The sequence below is a fragment of the Trichoplusia ni genome, chromosome 8 (assembly GCF_003590095.1).
Source record: "Trichoplusia ni isolate ovarian cell line Hi5 chromosome 8, tn1, whole genome shotgun sequence".
Lineage (NCBI taxonomy): Eukaryota > Metazoa > Arthropoda > Insecta > Lepidoptera > Noctuidae > Trichoplusia > Trichoplusia ni.
This window is the reverse complement of record NC_039485.1, coordinates 6,129,595-6,150,726: the sequence shown is the minus strand read 5'-3', so window position 1 is coordinate 6,150,726 and position 21,132 is coordinate 6,129,595. Positions and strand designations below refer to the sequence as shown.

The 21,132-nt window shown below is 37.9% G+C and overlaps 1 protein-coding gene across 1 annotated transcript; it reads right to left on the bottom strand.

The window, feature by feature from the left end:
- Positions 1 to 205: 205 nt before the first annotated feature.
- LOC113496765 lies at positions 206 to 20,664 on the bottom strand. Its single transcript, XM_026876087.1, has 12 exons — positions 20,197 to 20,664; positions 11,652 to 11,762; positions 11,216 to 11,480; positions 10,801 to 10,939; positions 10,535 to 10,646; positions 10,177 to 10,456; positions 8,657 to 9,411; positions 8,470 to 8,574; positions 8,102 to 8,251; positions 7,245 to 7,337; positions 5,530 to 6,805; positions 206 to 5,458 (listed from the first exon to the last, which is right to left on the bottom strand). The coding sequence occupies exons 1-12, from the start codon at positions 20,356 to 20,358 to the stop codon at positions 5,403 to 5,405; spliced, it is 3,504 nt and encodes a 1,167-aa protein (XP_026731888.1). The 5' UTR covers positions 20,359 to 20,664; the 3' UTR covers positions 206 to 5,402.
- Between the last annotated feature and the right edge of the window lie 468 nt (positions 20,665 to 21,132).

Here is a 21,132-nt window from a genome sequence, read left to right as displayed (position 1 = left end):
ATTTATAGGCGGCGCCGTGTACATAAAAAATATAATGTTCTCCATTTTGTTGGTATGTGAAAAGAAAACAGATTTCGTTACGACAAGCCTATGGCAAAAAAGGCTTATCGAGTCCTGAAAAATGATTCAAATATTATAATTGTTAACATAATAATAAACCTGATAGTGGTGTGTGTCGGTAAAATTATTTTAAAAACAAAAGATATTGTATTTTCAACATTTTATTAAGAAAACGGAAACAGTGAAAAAGTACATAACTGTAAATTGCAGTTGGTTACAATATTGTTTATATAAACAAATGTATTACAGTTAATATCGGTACTAAATTTTTACTCTATTCTCATTCAAAAAGGAACATCTTTTAAAAAAGTACATGAAAAAGTTTTTGATCAAATAAATAATATTTTAGCGCTTGTACGAACGTAATAAAGGTCGTGGTTATTCTAATTTTGTATAAAAATAACATTTAACATCATTCTTTAATTGTAGAGATATTTTACACACATGTCTATAATAGGTACTAATTTTAATAACATTGCAAACGTAACTATTTATTTGCCACGACTGTTATGAATATTATTTTAATAACAAATATTTACTACATGACCAGTTTTCTAGAGCAGGCTTATATAATACGATAACAGTTCATTGGTAAACTACCAACAATTTAAATATTTAAGACGACGTTCAACTATTATAGAAATTCAATCATGATAATTTTAGATACTTCTATGAATTAAGCAGAATGTACGTTGAAAGCACGTGAGGCCCAGCTAAAAATCAAAGTATATTGATAACAGCATAATTTATCATGTTCCCGAATTTGAGATCAATCGCAGAAATCAGTCTCGTCTTCTCACTATTCATAATAAACTTCATATTCAAACCTCGGCGTTGTTTCGTTTACTATCACCAAGCCGTATTGAATTGATAATAAAAGATGGTGTGTATGAGGTGATAAAAAAAAGTAATGAGTCTTGTTATAGTTAATGGACATGGGCTACATTATTTATGTGGATCGTATGATATCTAATTACAAAATTAATACATTTCCAACAATAAAAATATTTTATTACCACGTAAAACGTTGAATTTATTGGATTATTATTGAGAGATTACTTTAATAAATGCATACGGAAAGAAAAGAAAGTTCAACGTGCTTACAACAAGCTGTGTTCTAAATTGAAAAAAAAAAAAACTGCAAAAAGTAATTAAACATTGAAAAGCAGACAGCTTGAGCATCCAATTTTTGTACTCTGTTTTACAGGAAATCCATTTTATCATAATTTATTGTAGCTTTCTATTACAAATATTTGAACGTCGTCTTATAAGTTTAATTAAACGTATAGAAGTTTATAATTAAAATGCATACACATTAGTAATGTTTGTTAGAAACGAACAGAGTAAAAACCTAGAATAATTATTAAACAGTTAGATGCAAAGCAGATAAATAAAATTTCTCATATTGGTACATATTATGATACAGAACGTTTGTCCCTCTGTCTTAATAAATATATCTTGTGCAGCCTTGTTAAGACATTATTCTAATTCCGTAGTAATCATGACACAGACTATATTTATTGAGACAACACGGCAATCGTACAAACCTTATTTTCAGCATTAATTTATTTATACATTTACACTTCGCCAAATAGCTTTCCTAAGCGTTATCACTCCATTACCTAGATAAAATAATTACATTTATTTTAGCTCAAGATAATTAATTTTAGCTCATCCATACTTTCATTATATTCTCTTATGTATATTTTTAGATCTCCAGATAATTTGCGTAAAAAAATATTCAAGTAGCTTTTAAATACAATAAAATTAACATATTTAAATGGTTATGTTTCTTGCGTAGAAATTGCAATATATATTTTTATCATTAGTTTGACGAGGCTCAGCGCCTTAGTCTCGCGGGTAAAACACGCCGCTCCGACTTTTAAATCCAACCCGAACTCGACCGTTGCTTGACATAGCGCAGAGATTCTATGGGTATCATCATAAGCCCATTAAACGCCGTGGAACGGAAGTGTTTGGCAACAAACAAATACATAATTACACAATAAGCAAAACGAAACACAATGACAACCATAAATGTACATTGATTTGAGAACTATGAATGATAGCAGCACGTGGCGCTCGGTCGGTCGGGCGTCGTGAAGCGGGTGTCCCACGCGCCTCTGTTCCTTGTGAAGTCACAACATCCAATCAGAGATCTTTTATCTACAACGTCTAGGATGCTTTAAAACGATAAAATTCCGAAACTTCTGCATATCTATCTATATACATATTTTACAAGGGAAAGAAATAATAAATAATTTCTATACCTTTGATATGAGCTTCCTCTCAGTACATTGATATCAATCTCAACAATATTAAAAAACGCTATCTCTCCGAAAATAAAATGAAAGTAATGTACACTATATTTACAATATTGTGGCCGTTCATTCTGATTTCGTTTTGTAACAATTTGTAGATCAACATCGACGTCAACATTCTGACGCAATATTAGAGGAGCTTAATTATATGCAAAAATAAAAATGAAATTGTTTTAATTTTGTAGTTTTATTGCAAATAACATCAAATTTGTTAGATTTTCATATGGATCGGGTCCAAGGTATAGTTAATTTCCTATTAACATGTCATGTCGAAATGCACATCTAAATAGCTTAAAATTATATGTTATATTATATACTGCCAAGAAATGACTAAGTAGCAAGAATTTATGGAAGACATGTGACCAATGTGATAAACTTATTTAACCATTTGTCCCTAGGCTTAGTCGACGCAGCAACATATAACACAGGAGTTTCAATTTCCTACAGTAGTCCTATTTATATTGACAACATTCATAACAAAAGCTAAGCTAGTTAGCGATTATATAACAGACCATCCAATTAACTATACCTTGCCTGCAAATCATGACTTTGTATTTCATAAAAATAAAAATGTGTATAAAATTCATAAAGGTATGAAATTTATTTTAACATATTTTTAGGTTGTCCAAGTACTGTTGTTTATTATGGTGAAATATTTTTGACAACAGAAAATCCTTTTATAGCTTAAAGGGGTTTAAATCCGAGGTCTCCCATTTACTGTTCTAGATGATTCAAAATTTTGTAATTTTAAATTGAATCTATTATGGCATTTTTACTGTGAAAAGGTATGCCAAGTAACCCAATATAAAAAGATAAGAGTAAAATCCAATACATGACTAATTTTATATCTTAGTAAAATTAGAAATGCTAATTGCAACATTTACTTTCGTGTGACAAGTATTATATTTTTAAAGATCGCATTGCAAAATTTAATTCCTAAAATATTTTTTTAGATTTTCGTATCGACTAGTCTTGAGTTAATAATTATAAACCGTGCATTTTTAGTGGCTAGGATAACATCCACACGATAACATTCTACATTATAAATAAATCATGGGTGGCATTTCGTTCTCACCGTAACAAACAAAATGTTCCCGATCTCATGTCAGTTGTACAGAGTTTGTTTCGTATTAAGAGTTGTTCATTCTATGTAGAAATCTTAAAATCAATGTAGTTTCCTAGCTACTATAATGTCACGTGAGTATAATATTTTTTACTTTATGGTCATTTTACTATTTTGCATCATAATTAATACCTCACCTTATGTTCAGAGTGATTTATATTAACCATGATTATCTTAATTAGTATATTGTGTCACTCCATGAGAAAATTGGAAATTTTAATTTATAATGAGAGTAACTAAGGATGTTTCAGTTCATATGTAGTGGTTTTTGATCACTAGAAGACTACAATGAATTTTAAAACACTCCTTATTGACTATAGAGATTGGTTGGTCGAACTATATAATTTGCCATACACTCCATACAGGGCCTGCATGACAGCATGAATGAAGAATCCGCCAGGCAACAAGCACACGGCACGTAAGCGTTGGTTAACAACACAAATCTTCAAATACAAATTATTTTGGTGTTAATTTCACATAATTACTCCATACATTCATCTTCATCTTGATCATGACCTTACTAGTAAATATAAATTAAATGTGAATGATAATTAAACGTTAATTCCATATTTTAATAACGGAAAATGTCACGCAACCAGCGGAGATAATACATTACTTATGTTACATTAGATCCTTATAGAATATTGAAATAAACTTGCGAAAGGATTTAGAATTAAAAATAATAATCACTTTAGAAATAAGATCATGTTCAAGAGGAATTATGCCCCTTCATAATAATATGGCCAGTTACTCCTTATAAGATCTTCATTTTATTTACAGTAGTATCTAATGGTAAAACTTAAAAATATATAACAAAATAGACTTGAGTGGCTAGTTAGAAAATTCTACCAAATATTTGTGATTACAGCATAACAAAAGCATAATAAAAAATCAACAGAAACAAAATAATACATGCCTCTTAACTGGAACCAAAACTTGAGTAGTGTTTGTCTGGCGCGAGACGTTTGTTCCGGGCAGCGGCGCGGCTCGCGGGCCAGGCGGCCGCCGGGCGCTACCCACACAACTAGCAGCGATTTTGTACTTGGCGATAGGACAAACCAGGAATTATTACATTTTACAACCATTGTCCATTCTCAACAAACTACTGGAGCTATACCGACAGCACCATCAGATTCTCATTTACTCTTCTGGTTGCATAGGATTCCTATTTGAATTCGAATGTGACATATACAGAAAAGATTTTTAAATGATTAATGATTTGGATTAAATAAGAGAAAATGCAGACAATGTAATCACATAGTGCTGAGTGACATAATCTTATGCTACAATTTCAAACACACAATGATGTCCTTTACATTTCTAGTTCACACGCATCAAAGCTATCCACGCGCCAGACCACAAACTTAAATTACATCATCCTCTAAATCAATTTTAACAAATAAAAGATTTTTAAAGTGCAAATTGGACTGTTAAATGCTTATTGCCACATTTACTTTTAAGCAAAATTAAATTAATTTCCAATGACAGTGATAACACTGGCTAAAAAGTGTAATCACTTCACATATTTGATAGTATGAACGAGACAACGATCAGAGTCGCAAAATAGCATCATACATTATAGTACACCGAGCGAAAGGGCGACCTCCCGCCATGTCCGCACTCACACCACACGGGCATCAACGATGCAACACGCACTTGTATCGTCACCTCCCTCTAAGTCTTTCGATATTTCGTCTCGAGGGCACTGAGGAACATTCATCATTAAATAACTTTTTTACATTTTTTTCCTTATATAAGCGGTAATAAGAACATTTTAGATCCAATCACCCGCGAGGATCGATCCTGTGTCGATCGAACCAGACTGTTGGGGTTCGTCCCACAATATATATATTCACGCACTAGCACGCAGACAGCAGGCGCGGCGGGCGACGTGCGCGCTACTCGTTGAAGTAGCGCACCTTGCCGCCGCCGCAGCGCACCACGTCCTCCCACGCTGAAACAGACAAGAGTCATGAGCCGCGGCCGCGCGACACGCTGCGCCCGCGGCCGCGGCTGCACACTCACCCGCGCCCACGTAGTCCACCAGCTGCAGCAGCGCCGCCGTGTCGGGCGGCGGCTCGGGCGCCACGTAGCGCAGCGCGGCGCAGGCGGTGCGCACGCGCACGCCCGGCTCGGGCGCGTCGCGCAGCAGGTCGCAGCGCGGCCGCCGCGCGCCCGAGCTCAGCAGCTGCTCGTTGATGTCGAAGCCGAAGGTGACGCCGTCCATGTCGCGCGGCCGCGCCGCCGAGTCCAGCAGGATGACGGGCGGCCGCCGGTCGGCCACCACGTCGGGTGCCTCTTGCGGCGGCGGCGCAGGCTTGCGCTCGCGGCGCAGCGGCGGCGCGGGCTTGAGGTCGCGGCGGCGGGCGGCCGCGCGGGCCTCCAGCGCGGGGTACCCGTCGGCGTCGCCGGACGCGTCCGCGCCGCCGTCGCCGCCCGCCTCGCCCGGCGCGTCTCCCGCTGCGTCGCCGGCGGCCGCAGCGGCACCCTCCGCATAGAAGTTGCACGATTCGATGAGATCGGGGATGTTGTGTCGTGTGCGCGCGATCTCAGCGTAAGAGGCATGCGGCGGGGCGGGCGCGGCGGGCGGCGGCGGGGCTGGCGGCGCGGCGGGGAGCGAATGCACGGAGTCCATGTCGTCGTTGGAGTCGTTGCTGCGGTCGGAGGGCGGCGCGGACTCCCGGCGCGCGCGGGGGGAGGGCGGGCGGGCGCGGCGCGGGGCGGGCTCGCGGTCGTGCTCGTCGGTGCGGCGGCGCGGCTTGCGCTTCTTGGTGACGGTCTGGAAGTCGGTGAGCTCGGCGGCGGCGGCGGGGCTGTCGGCGGCCAACTCGGTGTACGCGAGCGCGTCCCGCGCGTCCTCTCCCCAGGAGCGGCGCTCGGCCTTGGCAGGAGTGTTGTCGCCGCGCCGGTCCTTCTTGTCGCCGCGCAGGGGAGATTCTGCCACGTCGGTGAGGTCCTCGATCTTTGTTCGCGAGAGCTCTTCCAGAGAGGAGGCGCGCTTGATCTTGTTCTCTTTGTCCTTGCGTCGCTCGGTGGAGCGTTTCTTGCCACTCTTGTCGTCAGAGTCGTCCTTGTGCTTGACGCGACCGAGCTTAGGAGTGCGGCCGTTGTCTGCGTTCGATTCAATAAACCGTAAAAGTTCGTTAACATCTTTATCTCCTTGGTAGCCGTCAATCTGCTGGCAGTCAATAACAGTTTCATTTTTTGAAGACTTTTTCCTCCTTGGTTTTTTGTGTTGACTAGATCCCGAGAGAGGTGAACTGAATCCTTGTACCGAGTTGCCGTTTTCGTCAAGAGATTTCTTAAACAAAACATAAGTCATTAGGAATCATCAAATGATCAGACTATAGGGCAGGGTAGGCGAACCAATGGCACGCGACACAATATTTTGGGCAAGTCGCAGAATTAGGTATTTAAAGACGATCAATTTGATAGTATTTATAATTATCATTTTCCAAATAATCTGAAAGACAAAGTTATTTGATGGCACGCATGACCCCATTAAACTTTTTTTTATAAAAAATGCTATAGGGCAACGGGTAACAGGGAAAGAGACTAGTTATTATACTAACTACGATCGCGACAGTTTTCTGATTTGTCTAAAAATTACTATGTTACTATGTTACTATAATTACTCTTATGACTCCTCGTCAAGAAATGGATTTGAGTTCAAACGTTTTCGAGTATTATTTTTTATTCAAAAAGGCTATTTCTAATAAATAAAAGAGTTGATTTAAAACCTTGTAGTCGTCTGTGGCTGAAGAACCGGTAGAACCGTAGTTGGGTCGCGACAGTGGCAGTCCGTTGAAGCTGCTGGAGATCATGCTGCGAGGCTGCCCACACAAACAGTAACAACATTGTTATTGAACACATAATAGAATATACATAACTACAAATCGTCTAATACAATAACATTGTAAGTTTGCATTTATGTCTAGCTGGTGTATCTAGGGACTCTCAACTTCATCAAATGCTTTTTCTAACTCAGCCATGCATTATCAGATAAGGCCTTATAGACTTAATTTGACAGATATAGACCAAAATATTTCTGAAGCAAAGGTACATAAAAACACAGATAATATAAAAATTGTAAACCTTCGCATAACTACCCAGGAAGCTTCCATATCGAGTGTTCCTCAATATCACTACACCATTTGCAAACTCATGGAATACACTTAGTCCACTACAAATAATTTCCACATAACATTTTTATTTATTTTTCTTAACAAATGCTGAACTGTGTTATGACGTCAGAATACCCAAAGTGTATTCAAGAATCCAGATATCAATTTATATTTCAAAACTTATAAATTTTTCAGTATTGGTCCATACTTATTAAATGAGACTACATAACTTACCATATAGTGGAAGGAGGCGTAAGAGTAAATATTTATATTGTGATGAATGTGATGATAGTCAACATGGCCGTATCGACAGATTAGATTACTTTTAATGGCCACTTTGAACATAAAGATTAAGACGCTCCAAAAGTAAGAACTTCATTTATGAGCTTATATTTACGCAAAATTTAAGAACAATATAAATGTGATTGAAACATAAAGAAGAATTGACATAGTGTCAGCATTCTATGTGTTACGTGTATAGGTGTGGCGGCGGAGTCGGGCGCGGCGCGGCGGGCCTGAGCAAGGTAAGCGTGAGCAACAACCTGCGGCGGCGGCTCGGCGGGCGCGGGCGCGGCGCCCACCAGGCTGGCCACGGCGCGGTAGCCCGCGCCCAGCTGCAGCGGCTGCGACCACACACTGTACCCACCCACCGCCCGCGGGCGGCGCCTCGCGCGGAGGTCACAACACATGTTACTTATAGTACAATACTATTCAAGTTATCAACAGAACAGATCAGAGGTTCAAACATTGCAGAGTTCATCGAAAAGTCTGCAAATGGTGTATTGAGAGAGCGCATTGCAAATGTTAAAGATACAAAAGAAAATGCTACGAAATAGTTCACCTTAGGATCGACGGCGACGGCCGACTGTGCCGAGGACGACGTCGTGTTGCAACTGGCCACAACCTCCGGTGTTGTGATGCAACTAAACGATATGGCGGAATCGACCTGTAAAAACAACTGGCTGTCACTAAAGCTCCTGATTAAATGGTATCATGCAAAATGAATTTAACAATTCTGGGAATCCTACCTCTTCACCGGTGATAGCCGACACCCCGGCATCGCCCGATGGGTTTTCAATAATATTGTTTTTAAAAAGATTTTGTAACAGTAGAACTTTAAGAGCATTTTTATCAATGACTGTCTTCTCCTCAGTATCATTATTGACGGGACACTCTAGGGGTGGTTGTTCTTTTTCCTCATTAACAAGGACTGGTTTACTATCATTATTGTTACTGTCGGATGTAGATTTAGTATTATCAGTGTAAGCTGGGTATATTAATGGCTGGGGCACGGTTAGAAAAATAAAAGAATTGTTAGGAATTTCGGCTAACATGCGTTCGATAACAGTGCCATCATCTGTAGCTTCCTCAGAGTTGGTGATCACGTCGTTATTCTCTGCAGACGAGTCGAACCACTCCTTAACTACGGCTGCATCAAGATCTATAACATCATAGACTACAAATGTCATGTCTGATATTTCAGTTAACTCTTGTGGTTCATTGCTGACACATTCATTAGTAGTAATTAACTCTTCGGGTATAATTTGTATGCATTCATGAGATTCTATCTCGTCTGGTATATTTTCTATTTCATGAGTAGTTATTATTTCATTTTCTTCTCCAGTTTCCTCCAAATTATTAAGAGAATTTAGTAGCTCTTGTTGCGTAGCGAAGAAGTCAGCAAATGTATTTTTCGTTATATTTTCTGGTGATACGCTTGACTTGAATTCTGTTAACTCTATGCCATTGTTACTGTCAGCCGCTTCGGTCTGCTCAACTGAATCTGAAGAATTAACATTGGTTACCGAAAAACTAAATTTATTGTATTCTTCTACGGTATCTATACACTTAAGAATACCGGATTCAGTATTCAAATCACTAATAATATGTTCCGCGGTGTCATCTATAGATTCATTAACATCGTTACTAGTTGGAGCTAGTTTTTCATCCGAGTGTATTTCAATTTGCTCATCATTCACCTTATGTTTATTCGTTTCGGTAGGTGTTTTAGCTCTAGGAGTTTCTGGAGCCCGACCTATAGTCATAGGCCTCAAATTCCTAGGATTTATATCTGAGAGTGTAGGAACAGCTAAATTACTACTTATTTGTTTCCTATACTGTTTCCTTAACATAATATCATTTTCGTCGTGTTGATATTGGTCATACCGGTCATTTTTTATAATCCCACGTAATCCGTTATCTTGGTTACGCTTATTACTAAAATAATGATTATTTTCCTCAACCACATTTACTCGTGGTTGGTAGGAGAAAATGTGTTGTGCTATGATATTATCGACTTGATAGCGTTCAAAACTTTTGACAGGAAGCCTATTGTCCGGCATGGCGGTTTGAAAAACAGAATTAATATTTTTGTCTACTACTGCATAGGTATTTAGGTTTTGCTTTCTTACTGTATCAGCGTAATACAAACACTGATCGTAGTTTGCTAGACCCTTATACCACTTATCAACATTGCTTGTCGAAATTCCAGAGCTATCTCTATAATTACGTTTACTAATAGTGTTAACAGAGAGATCAAGGTCATTACGTGGCACGCGATGAAGGTTTGTTTCTTCCATCGTATCCACATTAACGTGCGAAAATTCAGTGCTGCACGGGTCACTTATATACTTATTGGAAGATTTCAAGTCGACATTCAGATTATGTTCCAAACTTCCATCTTCGCGATCAGTCTTCTTAGGGAGCAAAGCGTTCATCAACTTTTCACTTTGAGGTATTTCTGGCTTGTTCTTTGGTCGGTTTCTTTGGTTCTTTGGCAGAAGGTGGCCGTAGAGCAGTCCGGGGTCTCGGCGCGTCTCATGCGCTACCTGATGGGGAGTTAGATACCTGTTTTGGTGTGTTTGATAGAAAGGGTGGGGTGTTAAAGCGTCAGGTGCGAAACATACCTGGTTGGATGCAGTGGTGGTGGTGACGGCGCGGCCTGAGCACACGCTGCCGCTGCCGATTTCCAACGTAGCGCGAGCCGTGTACGTCATCGGAAACATCGGTTTACTTCTTCTGTGAACAAATCTCGTGTAATACAAATGTAAAGCTTAAAACATATTCTTTGTTTTTTCTTTTTAATATTTTGCTCTGTAAAAGGTAACAATTATCATCTACATCTTAGAGGCATTAGTAGAGATACAACAGATGTGTGCAATGTGTTCCGTACCTGTTGAGAAGCTCCATCTCAGCCGGCGTGTTGGCGTCGCTGGCGGATACCCTCCGCTCGGCCAGCGGCGGGGGGTTGACGCAGCGTACCGTGGCCAGGTACCCCGCGCCTCGAGCTGGCTCCTCGCTCAGCAGGGACGCTGTGCACATAACACGACAATAAACACTAATCGTCTTCAGACGCATTATTGTCATCATCATCTGCACACATCTGATTTAAAGCTTGTCGTTTTCACAGACCGGTGTAATTCCACCTTGTGATGAGCTAAGTAATAAGTATTTCAATATTTAATTTTACATATTATTAACACAGTGCAGTGGTAATTACATTTACCCCTCAGAAGGGTAAACCGAAAATTGTACAAAGGAATTTTAATAATTAGTAAAATGTTTGTATGGGATGTGTGTATACTGACAGGTGTCGACGCCGGAGGGCAGGCTGCCGCCGTGGATGGCGCGCGCGGACACGTTGCTGTGCGCGGGCGCGGGCGCGTGGTGGCGCACGTGGTGGCGGCGCGGCGCGGGCTCGGCGGCCAGCGCGGCCACCAGGTCCTGCAGCGAGTTGGAGTGCGGCAGGGCGCGCCGCCCGCGCGCGCCGCGCCGCCCGCCGCGCGCCCCGCTCAGCGTGCGTGCCGCCGCCTCGCACGCCTGCTCGTCCTGCTCCACCTCCTCCAACAACTCCTGACAATCAAGACAGTAGGGATTCACTACATTGTTAATAAACACACATTTTAAGTTCAAACAAGAAGTTTTAATATTGAGACTCATAAAAGTTACATAAGCATCAGTTTCGCCTTTTTCATCATTCATTAATCCCAACCAAGGAAATTAAACGAAGTACACATAACTTACCTTAAATAGACTGCTTTTACCCTCTCGATCTTTAGGGCATTTGTATGTAATAGCCTCGTCCAAGAGTGCACGTAATTGTCCATCATCCAAAGTCTCTACATGTTTGTTATTCTGGAAACAAGAGAAAAAGAGCTATAAAATATATGTTAGTATAAGAGTTAAAGAAACGATAACTTTAATTACAATGTTTAATGTAGAAACTGAATTCAAGCATTATCAAATATGATTTCAGCGTAATCTTAGTAAGTTACAAATCGATGTTAATAAATATACTATTCAATATCTAAATGGAAGAATAACGTTATTGTAAATGTAGGTTGTTAAAAGTGCAATGATAACGTTGTACATTATATTCAGTTATTGTTGGCTGAGGGCAGTAAACGACAAATTATCATTACATTAATGTCAAGGCTTAGAAAGTAATTACGGCCCCTCTTATCTTCCAAACAAACTAGTGGCACGCCAACGGGCATATACATCGATCTCATTACATAAATAACGTACGTTTCCATATGTCCGCAGTTTTATGGCCCTCAAAAATGTCACGGTATAGGTATAGATCAAGTAATTCGTATGCCTAGTTACCAGCCAATATACCATTGGCTTCTATGTTATTATAAGCTTTTCATAAAAGTTTCCCTTCTATAAAGTTATTGTTGTCTTGCTTTGTGACGTATTTGAGAAGTGCTAACCAGATTTTTCTTTACAGGTAATTTTAAAGAGGTAGGTAAGTATTCCCCGATAGGTTAAAGTCAAGGAGGTTCTACTGTGGGAATGTTCGTTCACCTTGGTCCAGTACATCTCACCAGGCACGACAGTCACGCTACTTACAAGTCACGGGACCATTCCAAGTGTTATTAGTTTAATTACTAGCTGTATTGAAATGATGCAAATATAATGAAGTTTGGGAGTGTTCGGAAACTATGGATATCTCTAAGTTATTTTGTTGATGTCATGCAACATAGATCATGAATAATCTACTAAGATAACACTAAATGTTGTCTATAGTTGACATATTCACTCAGAAGGCAATAATGGGCTTAAAATAAATATGCGTTGTCATGACGTTTTTTCTATGATACATACAAAGATATTACAACATCAATAAATGTCTGCTATTCGTTCGTTTGCAATAGGTAAACAACACAATTATTATATAATTCAAATGCTGGTTGTTTGTCATTATCATGAGTACCGTTTTAGCGTATTATTTTCGAACGTACGTAACGTATCGAACGTAAATTGTGTTTGATTGCAGGCGATAACAGACGAAATGCAAGGTCACGTTAAGTTTCATTGAATAAGTTAACAAAAACAAATTGGTGCTGACAAAAAAAACTGCAATTGACGCAAGACTTTTAAATCTGTCGCCATATTAAACTATTTTACGAAATACATGGGAAAAAATAGCAATGTTTTATTTTTATAATAAGTGATAAATAAGCTTTTACCACTAGAGAAGGGTAGAATATTGACACGAGAAGTAAACGATAAACGAGCGTTTTATGAAAAGACTTAATGTACACAATCAAACAATGAGATGGCTTTTCGCATGGCACGCGACCGAATTGGTAATGTAGAGAAACAAACTGGTAATCAACGCTGAAGATAAAGCAGAGATAAGAGAACGTCACAACTGACTCCGTTATCTAGGCTGGTAGGTCACAACCAAACAGATAATATATGGAAAAATGCCAAAACGCTGACGACACCCACTAGACATGCTGTCTCGACATCATCCTCTCCAGTACATGCGTAAATAATTTATAAAATCGATTAGCTTTTATCATTCATTAGATTAATATTGTCATTAATTTATTATTGCTTAGACAAAGTTTAATTAATTACTGCAAGACTAACTTGTTGCTCAAAGCCTAGTGGACATTACTTAAGGCTTGCGAATTAGACTACAATTTTTTTCTACAATACGCCGTAAATGTAGTTAAACAATATATTATTACCACACACGGTCTTTTTATATGCCTAGATCAAACAATCGTAAGTGGTTCACTGTTATTATGTGAACAAAAGCTTCAATTTTATTGTGCTTTCCCGTAAGTCAAAATTGTCGAGCCGGCCTAGTGACCCACTTACAAACCAACGAGCTTCAAAATATAATTTAATTTCATTTTGATGACATTCACGGGGATTCAACAACAATATCACATTAATTGCATCGCGATGTCTTCTTTTTGTACATATAAAAGCAAACACAGCAATGTACGACAGTAATGTGTTTCAAACTTTTCTAGGCACCCTACATTTTACTTTTTAATCTTTTACGTACGAAGGAGTATTCTGCCATCCCCTAGTTCATGCACCTAACTAGAAGAATTCGGAAGTCGGATATTACTGACAAAAGTTAACCATTAACAAGCTAAAGTTTCGGCACCCCTTGATACAGGAACATTGCAAACTTCAATAAATAGATTTGCTACGCGCAAACATCAAGATGATACAAAAGACAGAAAGCCAATAATTGCAGAGTTCCATCGGTAAAAGGATTGACGTCATGAAATCTGTGCGTTGTACAAGCTCGCTCGGGCTCTCGGGAGAGGTCAGGGTCGGGCCAGGAGCGGCGAGGAGACGGGATCGATGGCGCGCCCTTGTCCCTCCTATTAACTGCACACCCACTAGATACGCGACACACAATTTCGTATCATCGGGGCACTTGTTGCGCTTATAAATCTTGATAACAGAGATATGGCACATTTTATAAATTCTTGGAACTTGTTTCACAAAAGAAATCTTTCGCACCGTGGTTGCCTTGCTTAAATATTATTTATTAGCTGATAATGAGTTCATAATTTGAAGCGTATTTTTTTAGTTAATTCTGTGTAAGTTATAGTAGGTATAGCGTTAAGTCAACGCTCTTTAAATTAGAGCATGCAAATGCTTACCTGCAGTATTGGTATAGTGCCAAATAGTTGTCCGGGTTCTATGACTAAAACGTATATTTCAAAAGCTATGATTTTATTAAACTTTTACCGGGGCAGGTAGACTTAAAATTATCATATGCGTACATTGTTACAAATGAGACGTTAGTAATTAAATAGACAATTATGTTGAAATAACAATTAGCACTTTGCAACTACTCACTTTCTAATTCTGAAAATGAATTTATGTAAGCATCATTAATTATTTTTAGACAGCTGAAATTAAGCATTTACCTGACAACATATCGTTCGTTTGTATCATGGTTCGTCTTTGACATTATAAACGAACTTTCTTGCTTTGACGATTTCAAAATGTAAACAATGAGACAATAATTTCTAACGTAACGAAGGTAAGAAAATAATTCAGTAACCAAAACTCCCGCAGTTTAACCGCAATCAAAAGTCAGCACGGATTGCAACACGAGTTATGTAGAGCATGCGGTTAACACTCGGAGGCCAACATTCGTAGACACTAATTACAGGCAAACCCTTCAGACATAATTACCGTCGAACACACGTGAAATACTGATCAATTTTTATTAGACTAGAATAACCATAGCCAAATGAAGCTGCAAAGTCTACAGACACACTCACACATACGACATATAAAGTAAATTGTACAAATTAGGTAACAATATAATTACATTCGTATCGTAACATCCTAAAGCAACAACTCTGTAGGCACAAGAGTTTATTCAACAAGTGCCGTGGACTTCGGAGTACTGAGATAGATAACACGGTATATTTTTATTATGATAGCGAGACAGATGTTAGTAATCATAACAAATAATGGCATGAGAAACATATTTAAAAGAGCTCATCTTTACTAAACACTTTGAAGTATGATTACGAACCTATACATAAGATTAAATGTCACAACTACAGTGATGAACCTGAATGTCGGATAGTAGGAGTAGGTCCGTTTCTGTTCTCGTTTAGTAAGTACAAAAACTGTTATGTAATTAAAGACAAAAGTAACAAATTGGAAGTGTCCAGGACAAGGTACAACGGTGATAAAATCGGTCAAGGCAACGAGGCTTTTACGAGGGACGAGCGGCGTAGGCGTGAAGTTTTAATAAAAACATAATGCTTTAGATACTTATTATACACTGGAATTAAATTTCCAATGACCTTTATATCAACCCTTCGCGGCTAATACCGTTTTAAGATTTTGATATGGGCAGATTGTTATTAAGTTGAGGAAATACATCATGTGGTAGTCCATACGGCTTTGGTAGTCGTAGTTTCTACAAACCGGACGGCAGACGTCATGTTTTGCAAAATAACGATTTTTGCTAAATTGTTTAAATCCAAAAAAAACAATTTAATCCAACAAATATATAGGCCAAAAAATCCGCAACCGATGACTAATTGGGGATTTCTTTTTCCTTGAGCCATTGCTTTCAGTATCCAGGATCTAGTTCAGACACCTTAAAAAAATATTTATTGCTCGTAATAACTGGCTACATCACGCAACTACTGAAATATCTACTTCATTTGAATGCTCTTCATTTAATGACCCTTTTGCCGACATGTACGAGTCTCACAGAGTCAGCTGTTATCGATCTAGATCACTCTAGGTTTATTAAGAAAATATTAAATCCATAGTTTTGTATAATGTTTGTGTTTGGCTAACATAATGCATTTGAAGTATGCTTTAGACAAGCCGGTTGCGGTGAGAGTGTGCAAGCGGCGTCTGCGGCGGCGGCGCGCCGTGACGGAGGCACAATGCGGTGCCCGAGCTTCCGTTACACGGTCAGGCCACACGGCAGGCGACGGGCGTAAACCAACACCGGCGACTGTCGCCACTATTGTCACCGATCCGTACCACATTGCTACTCTTACAGCAGTCAGAGTCCTGCTCAAAGTAATCTGTCAACTGAATCGGTTTAGCTCAGCTTTAAGGTATCATATTAAAAAGCAGATACCCCTTCTGCTTAGGCATAGGCACCAATAGATAATTAAACTTCATTTTTCTGAAATCTGACAGGAAATACAAATTCCGCCGTTACTTATTTTTATATAATTGAAATGTGCTGTTTGCATGCCACCCGCTAACTATCTCTTTTGGAGAAGATACTAAAAACTATAAAGTAGCTTAAAAACACGCGATTAGAGAAATGTCGCTGAACTGTTATTCGGTGCGGTATACCTACAATTTGCACAAAACGTGTCTGGTTTTTCTCGGCTAACTGATCTGCAGTGATACTATCTACAATACTTTCTTTTTTTATCTCGTGTTGGGGTATCGTTACATTTCAATAGATCGAAATTAAACTACATTTTTAACACGCCATATATGACAGGATGAGTGGACAGCTGCGTCTTTTGAATACCATTTATAGTGGTACCATATGCTGTCGATGCAGACTGAGAATCTGCGCACTTCAAAGGATGTTGATTTGATGACGTTGCTTTACTTAGAAGCCTAAAGCGTTTCATTTTTTTGCAACGTACCGTTATTACACCTGGAGCGCAACAGCGAATAAACAAACAACGAAAATATCAACACTGAAAATATTATACGAAGAATATTGTAATCTTATTGTTCCTCATTAAAACACAACGGTAAATATCGTCTTTGTAACAATTATTTCAGTTCGTTGAATTTTGCTACACGCCGTGATCAGTGTATAACTTTTAGACTTTGTTTATGGATATTTGCTTTTTCAGGACCATTTTGGAAACTTTTTCCTGAATCCATAACGGGTAATAAATGTGTGATGTGCTCTGAACCTTTTTAATTAACCACTTCAAACACAGTAATCATCTTACTGCTTAACGGTTTGCAGGACTCTTACTGATATTTATGAAAAAACCGAGGCTTTTTTTTATGCCCCAGATTTTTGCTATAACACTGTAGGGCCAAAGGTTTTCAAGGGATTAGGGACACGATTTATTAAAACATAACGGTATCGGAAGTGAGTCTATTTTAATAACATGAAAAAAGTAACTTCCGGCTAACGCTTGACGCACGCCTGTACCCCGCTCACATATCAATGGGTAATCCTACGAATGTCGACAATTCCGTTTTGTCTGAGTGGTGATTACTGACAATTATGATAAGATATAGATAACGGAGCGTCGTGGTGGCCTAGCGACAAAACAAATTTAATCGTATTGTTAGTAATACATAGGTATCAGTAGTAGTAAATATCTATTGATATAATGTATTTTATCAGTGAAAATTTTATTTAAACTGCACAATTATTTATGAGTTGCAAAATATTACGAGTAAACAATTACTTCGCTAAATGATGATGGGACACAATCGTCATTATTCCGAAATAGGCTTTCGAAGGGTTTGTCAGGACTAATGAATTACTGTTTTTATTAAGCAAATAGTAAATGACCTTCGATACCCGACACCCGCGGCTCAACGCTAATAGGATAGTGAAGCAGGAAAGCATTGATATGAGTCGCCTAGGCTTGTATTCCTTTGTAAGCTGCTAACACGGGTAGGCAGGGAGTGGATAAATGTAATAGACAGACAAACAGCATTACAAACTTGTCTCAATCAATATTCGACAGTCGGATTGGCGCAACGCCTGATATTTCGGAAGCCTACCTAAAAGGCTTGTTTGATACATACCCAAATAGTTCTTCTAGAGACACGAAACATTATGCGAATAACAACGCTAAAATAAGCCCAATCACGTTAGCACACTAAGCTAAGAAACAGGCTACTTAATATTGGTGTATCAGATGTCCTAATGTGCACAAGCAATTGCTGTAATTGTGAGGGTATGAGATAACCGCGGCAATAAAAGCACTTATCCAATAATTCTCAATATTGATTAAATAAATAAAAGAAACCACTTCCTGATTGTGTTCAGGCAATTAGGCATATGTAGTGTACTGCATAAAACAAATACTAAGAAACACGATTACAACAACTTCTTACAAGGTCATTCACATATATAAGCTTAAAAGAATCCAATAACTGTTATAAGAAATTAGTTTCAGATTAAAATCATGTCTACATTACATTTTTAACCAAATGTATTTTTTTTCTTTCTGCTTGTGATTATTGAATCTAATTTGTTTGAAAATGGCGTCTTCTATTTATCATAACTGCTACCTGTTGGTTGTCCTATCATGCTGATAATTAAAATTTGAAATATTTTTTTAGCTTGAACAAATTTAACATATATTAATAAAAGAAAATTATGTTTCTATGTTGAGTGCTGAATTACTGGATCCATAAGAAAACTAAGATTTCATATAAACAGTGGTTTTTAATTATTTACTCTTGCATGTAGTCCTGTCAAAACAATGAGCTGCGGAGTCAGCCAAGCCCTTTCCATATAAAATAGTGGCAGAATCTGTCAGAACCAATTGTATATAAGTTTGATTAAATTAAAGAAATTAAATACACAATTCTTTTTTATGCTTTTGTTACCTTCTTCAGTAATAGTCCATGTTAGTAGTGCCCATTTATGTATATAATTGGTGGGTAGGATTAAAAAATATTTTTATATGGAACAATGAGATTAACATTGAAGTGCTCTGGATCCTAGAAATGCTAATAGGAAATAGGTTACTCAATACTTTTATTAAATTTTATATTTATTCTTAAGTGGTAAAACTCAAAAGCCTGTACTAAGTAGGATAATTGCTAACCATTAACCAAGCCTGGAACCTTGTTGTAACTAACCATTAGGACATTTATATGTAGTCTGGTATGAATGCTCGCTAGACTATTCACCCAGATCTAAAAGGATATTCTTCTTTTCTTTGGACCTTAAGCCATGATTGGTAGAACTTCATGTAAAGGTTTGTGCAGTATTTGGCAGCTAGGCAAATAGGAACTGCAATCACATTTCCTAATACTTTGAACCCTTTATTTATTAATTTTCTTGCAATTTACAAATTCCTATAAATATTCAAAGCTTGAATAACTATGTACATAGATACATACATTATAGATATTCAACAAAAATTATCCTGGAACTAGTATAAAAATAATTCAAACGGAAATAACAGCTTTACAACTTCTTTTATAAATAATAGGGGCTGACAAATATAATGCACATAATCTACTATTGTGACAACACTACAAGAAAAGGTACTTTCTAGATTTTCAAGGTAGCTGTTGCTAATAAAGGAAAATGTTCAATTTTCTAAAAATATTTATAAAATTGTTTTAAAAGCATGGCTTAAATAGAAATGCTATTAGATACTAAAGACTTGTATTTAATATAATTAAAAATATTCAAAATTGAGGTAAACAGATCAACTTCCTTGCTTGATTTGATTATTTACTACCTACCTTTGTAGTAAAGCTACACATGTGGTTATAACTACGTAAATTCACTGTACCAATGCAAATTTAAATTGTCGTGTAAAAAACAATTTTAAGTGCATACTCATGCTTACTCTATTCCAGATAAAATAATTATAATTTTGACAGCAGTGTTATCCTTCGCCATTTTCAACCTACCTACTTTACGAAACTTATTAAACAGGATGTCTCGATGGTGACAAAAATAAAATATTGATAATTAGTATTTTATTGCTTAGAAGATTAGTGGCCCAATAAAATATTAATCGACGAATAGGTATGAACACACAGTAAAATCAAAAAATGGCAGCAGAGATCGACTTACCTCAACTTCAACGGCTGCAACCGTATTTGTTGGTTTGTGGTCTGAATTTGTATGCTGGTCGTTTACTAGATTGTGTATAAGTTTTGAATCTTCAGTGGATATATTTGTAGCACTTTTATCTGGGGCTTTAGGTTCCTTATCATACTCCGGCGGAGGAGCCATCTTGAAGGAAGAGCAGTCAGATGACACAAGTCGTATGACTTTCGCACACCAAATTCACTCTATACCCCGACAAACCGTATTTTCCACTTACTAGCTATTAAATGGAATCATGATGAGTAGTTTAACTACAAGATAATGAGAGTTCTAACCATTTGCAAAAACGGATTCATCATTTTCGACAGATTCCGACCAACATTTTTAACTCGACTACAAGAACGCCCTCTAGCGAGGTGAATTTCAAGATTTTTCACAGATTATGCAAGTGCTAAATCAAGTCAGTCAGTTCCATAGATTATATTTATAGTCGGTTATTATTAAAACAGATTAAAATAATGTGCATTACGAAAAAAATGCGTGACTGCAATCTAATAATGAAAAAAACGGTGATATTTATTGGAAAAACTTAAATTAACCGTAGCAAAAAAATGGTGACGAAAGAAAATTGCCACATTCCAAGCCCTATTCCAAAATAAGCTAGGTAGTTTGTTAATTTTTGTGTCAACTCATTTTGTAGCAAAGTTCATCCAATATAATTAACAACATCACTTAAACCGAAAAACGGGCTCACAGAGACTGTATTTTTCTGTAAAAAAACTTTTCATGCTCTTTAACTCAGAATTTCGATTTTGTTGATTCTTTCTTTACGTAAAATAGCTGTTAGTTAGCCACTTATCAAATTCATCAAGTTTGGCTCAGTATTTTTTATATAGTAGGATGCGTGTTTTTGTTGTTAACAAAAATAATTAAATAGGTACATATCAAAGATTCTCATAA

Excerpts from the sequence above, each read along its gene's own strand:
- LOC113496765 (XM_026876087.1), bottom strand. The coding sequence starts at position 20,358 with ATGGCTCCTCCGCCGGAGTATGATAAGGAACCTAAAGCCCCAGATAAA. Across the intron at positions 10,457-10,534 it reads CCACCACTGCATCCAACCAG|GTAGCGCATGAGACGCGCCG; the intron begins GTATGTTTCGCA and ends ACTCCCCATCAG. Across the intron at positions 9,412-10,176 it reads AAACCTTCATCGCGTGCCAC|ATTCAGTTGAGCAGACCGAA; the intron begins GTAATGACCTTG and ends TTAATTCTTCAG.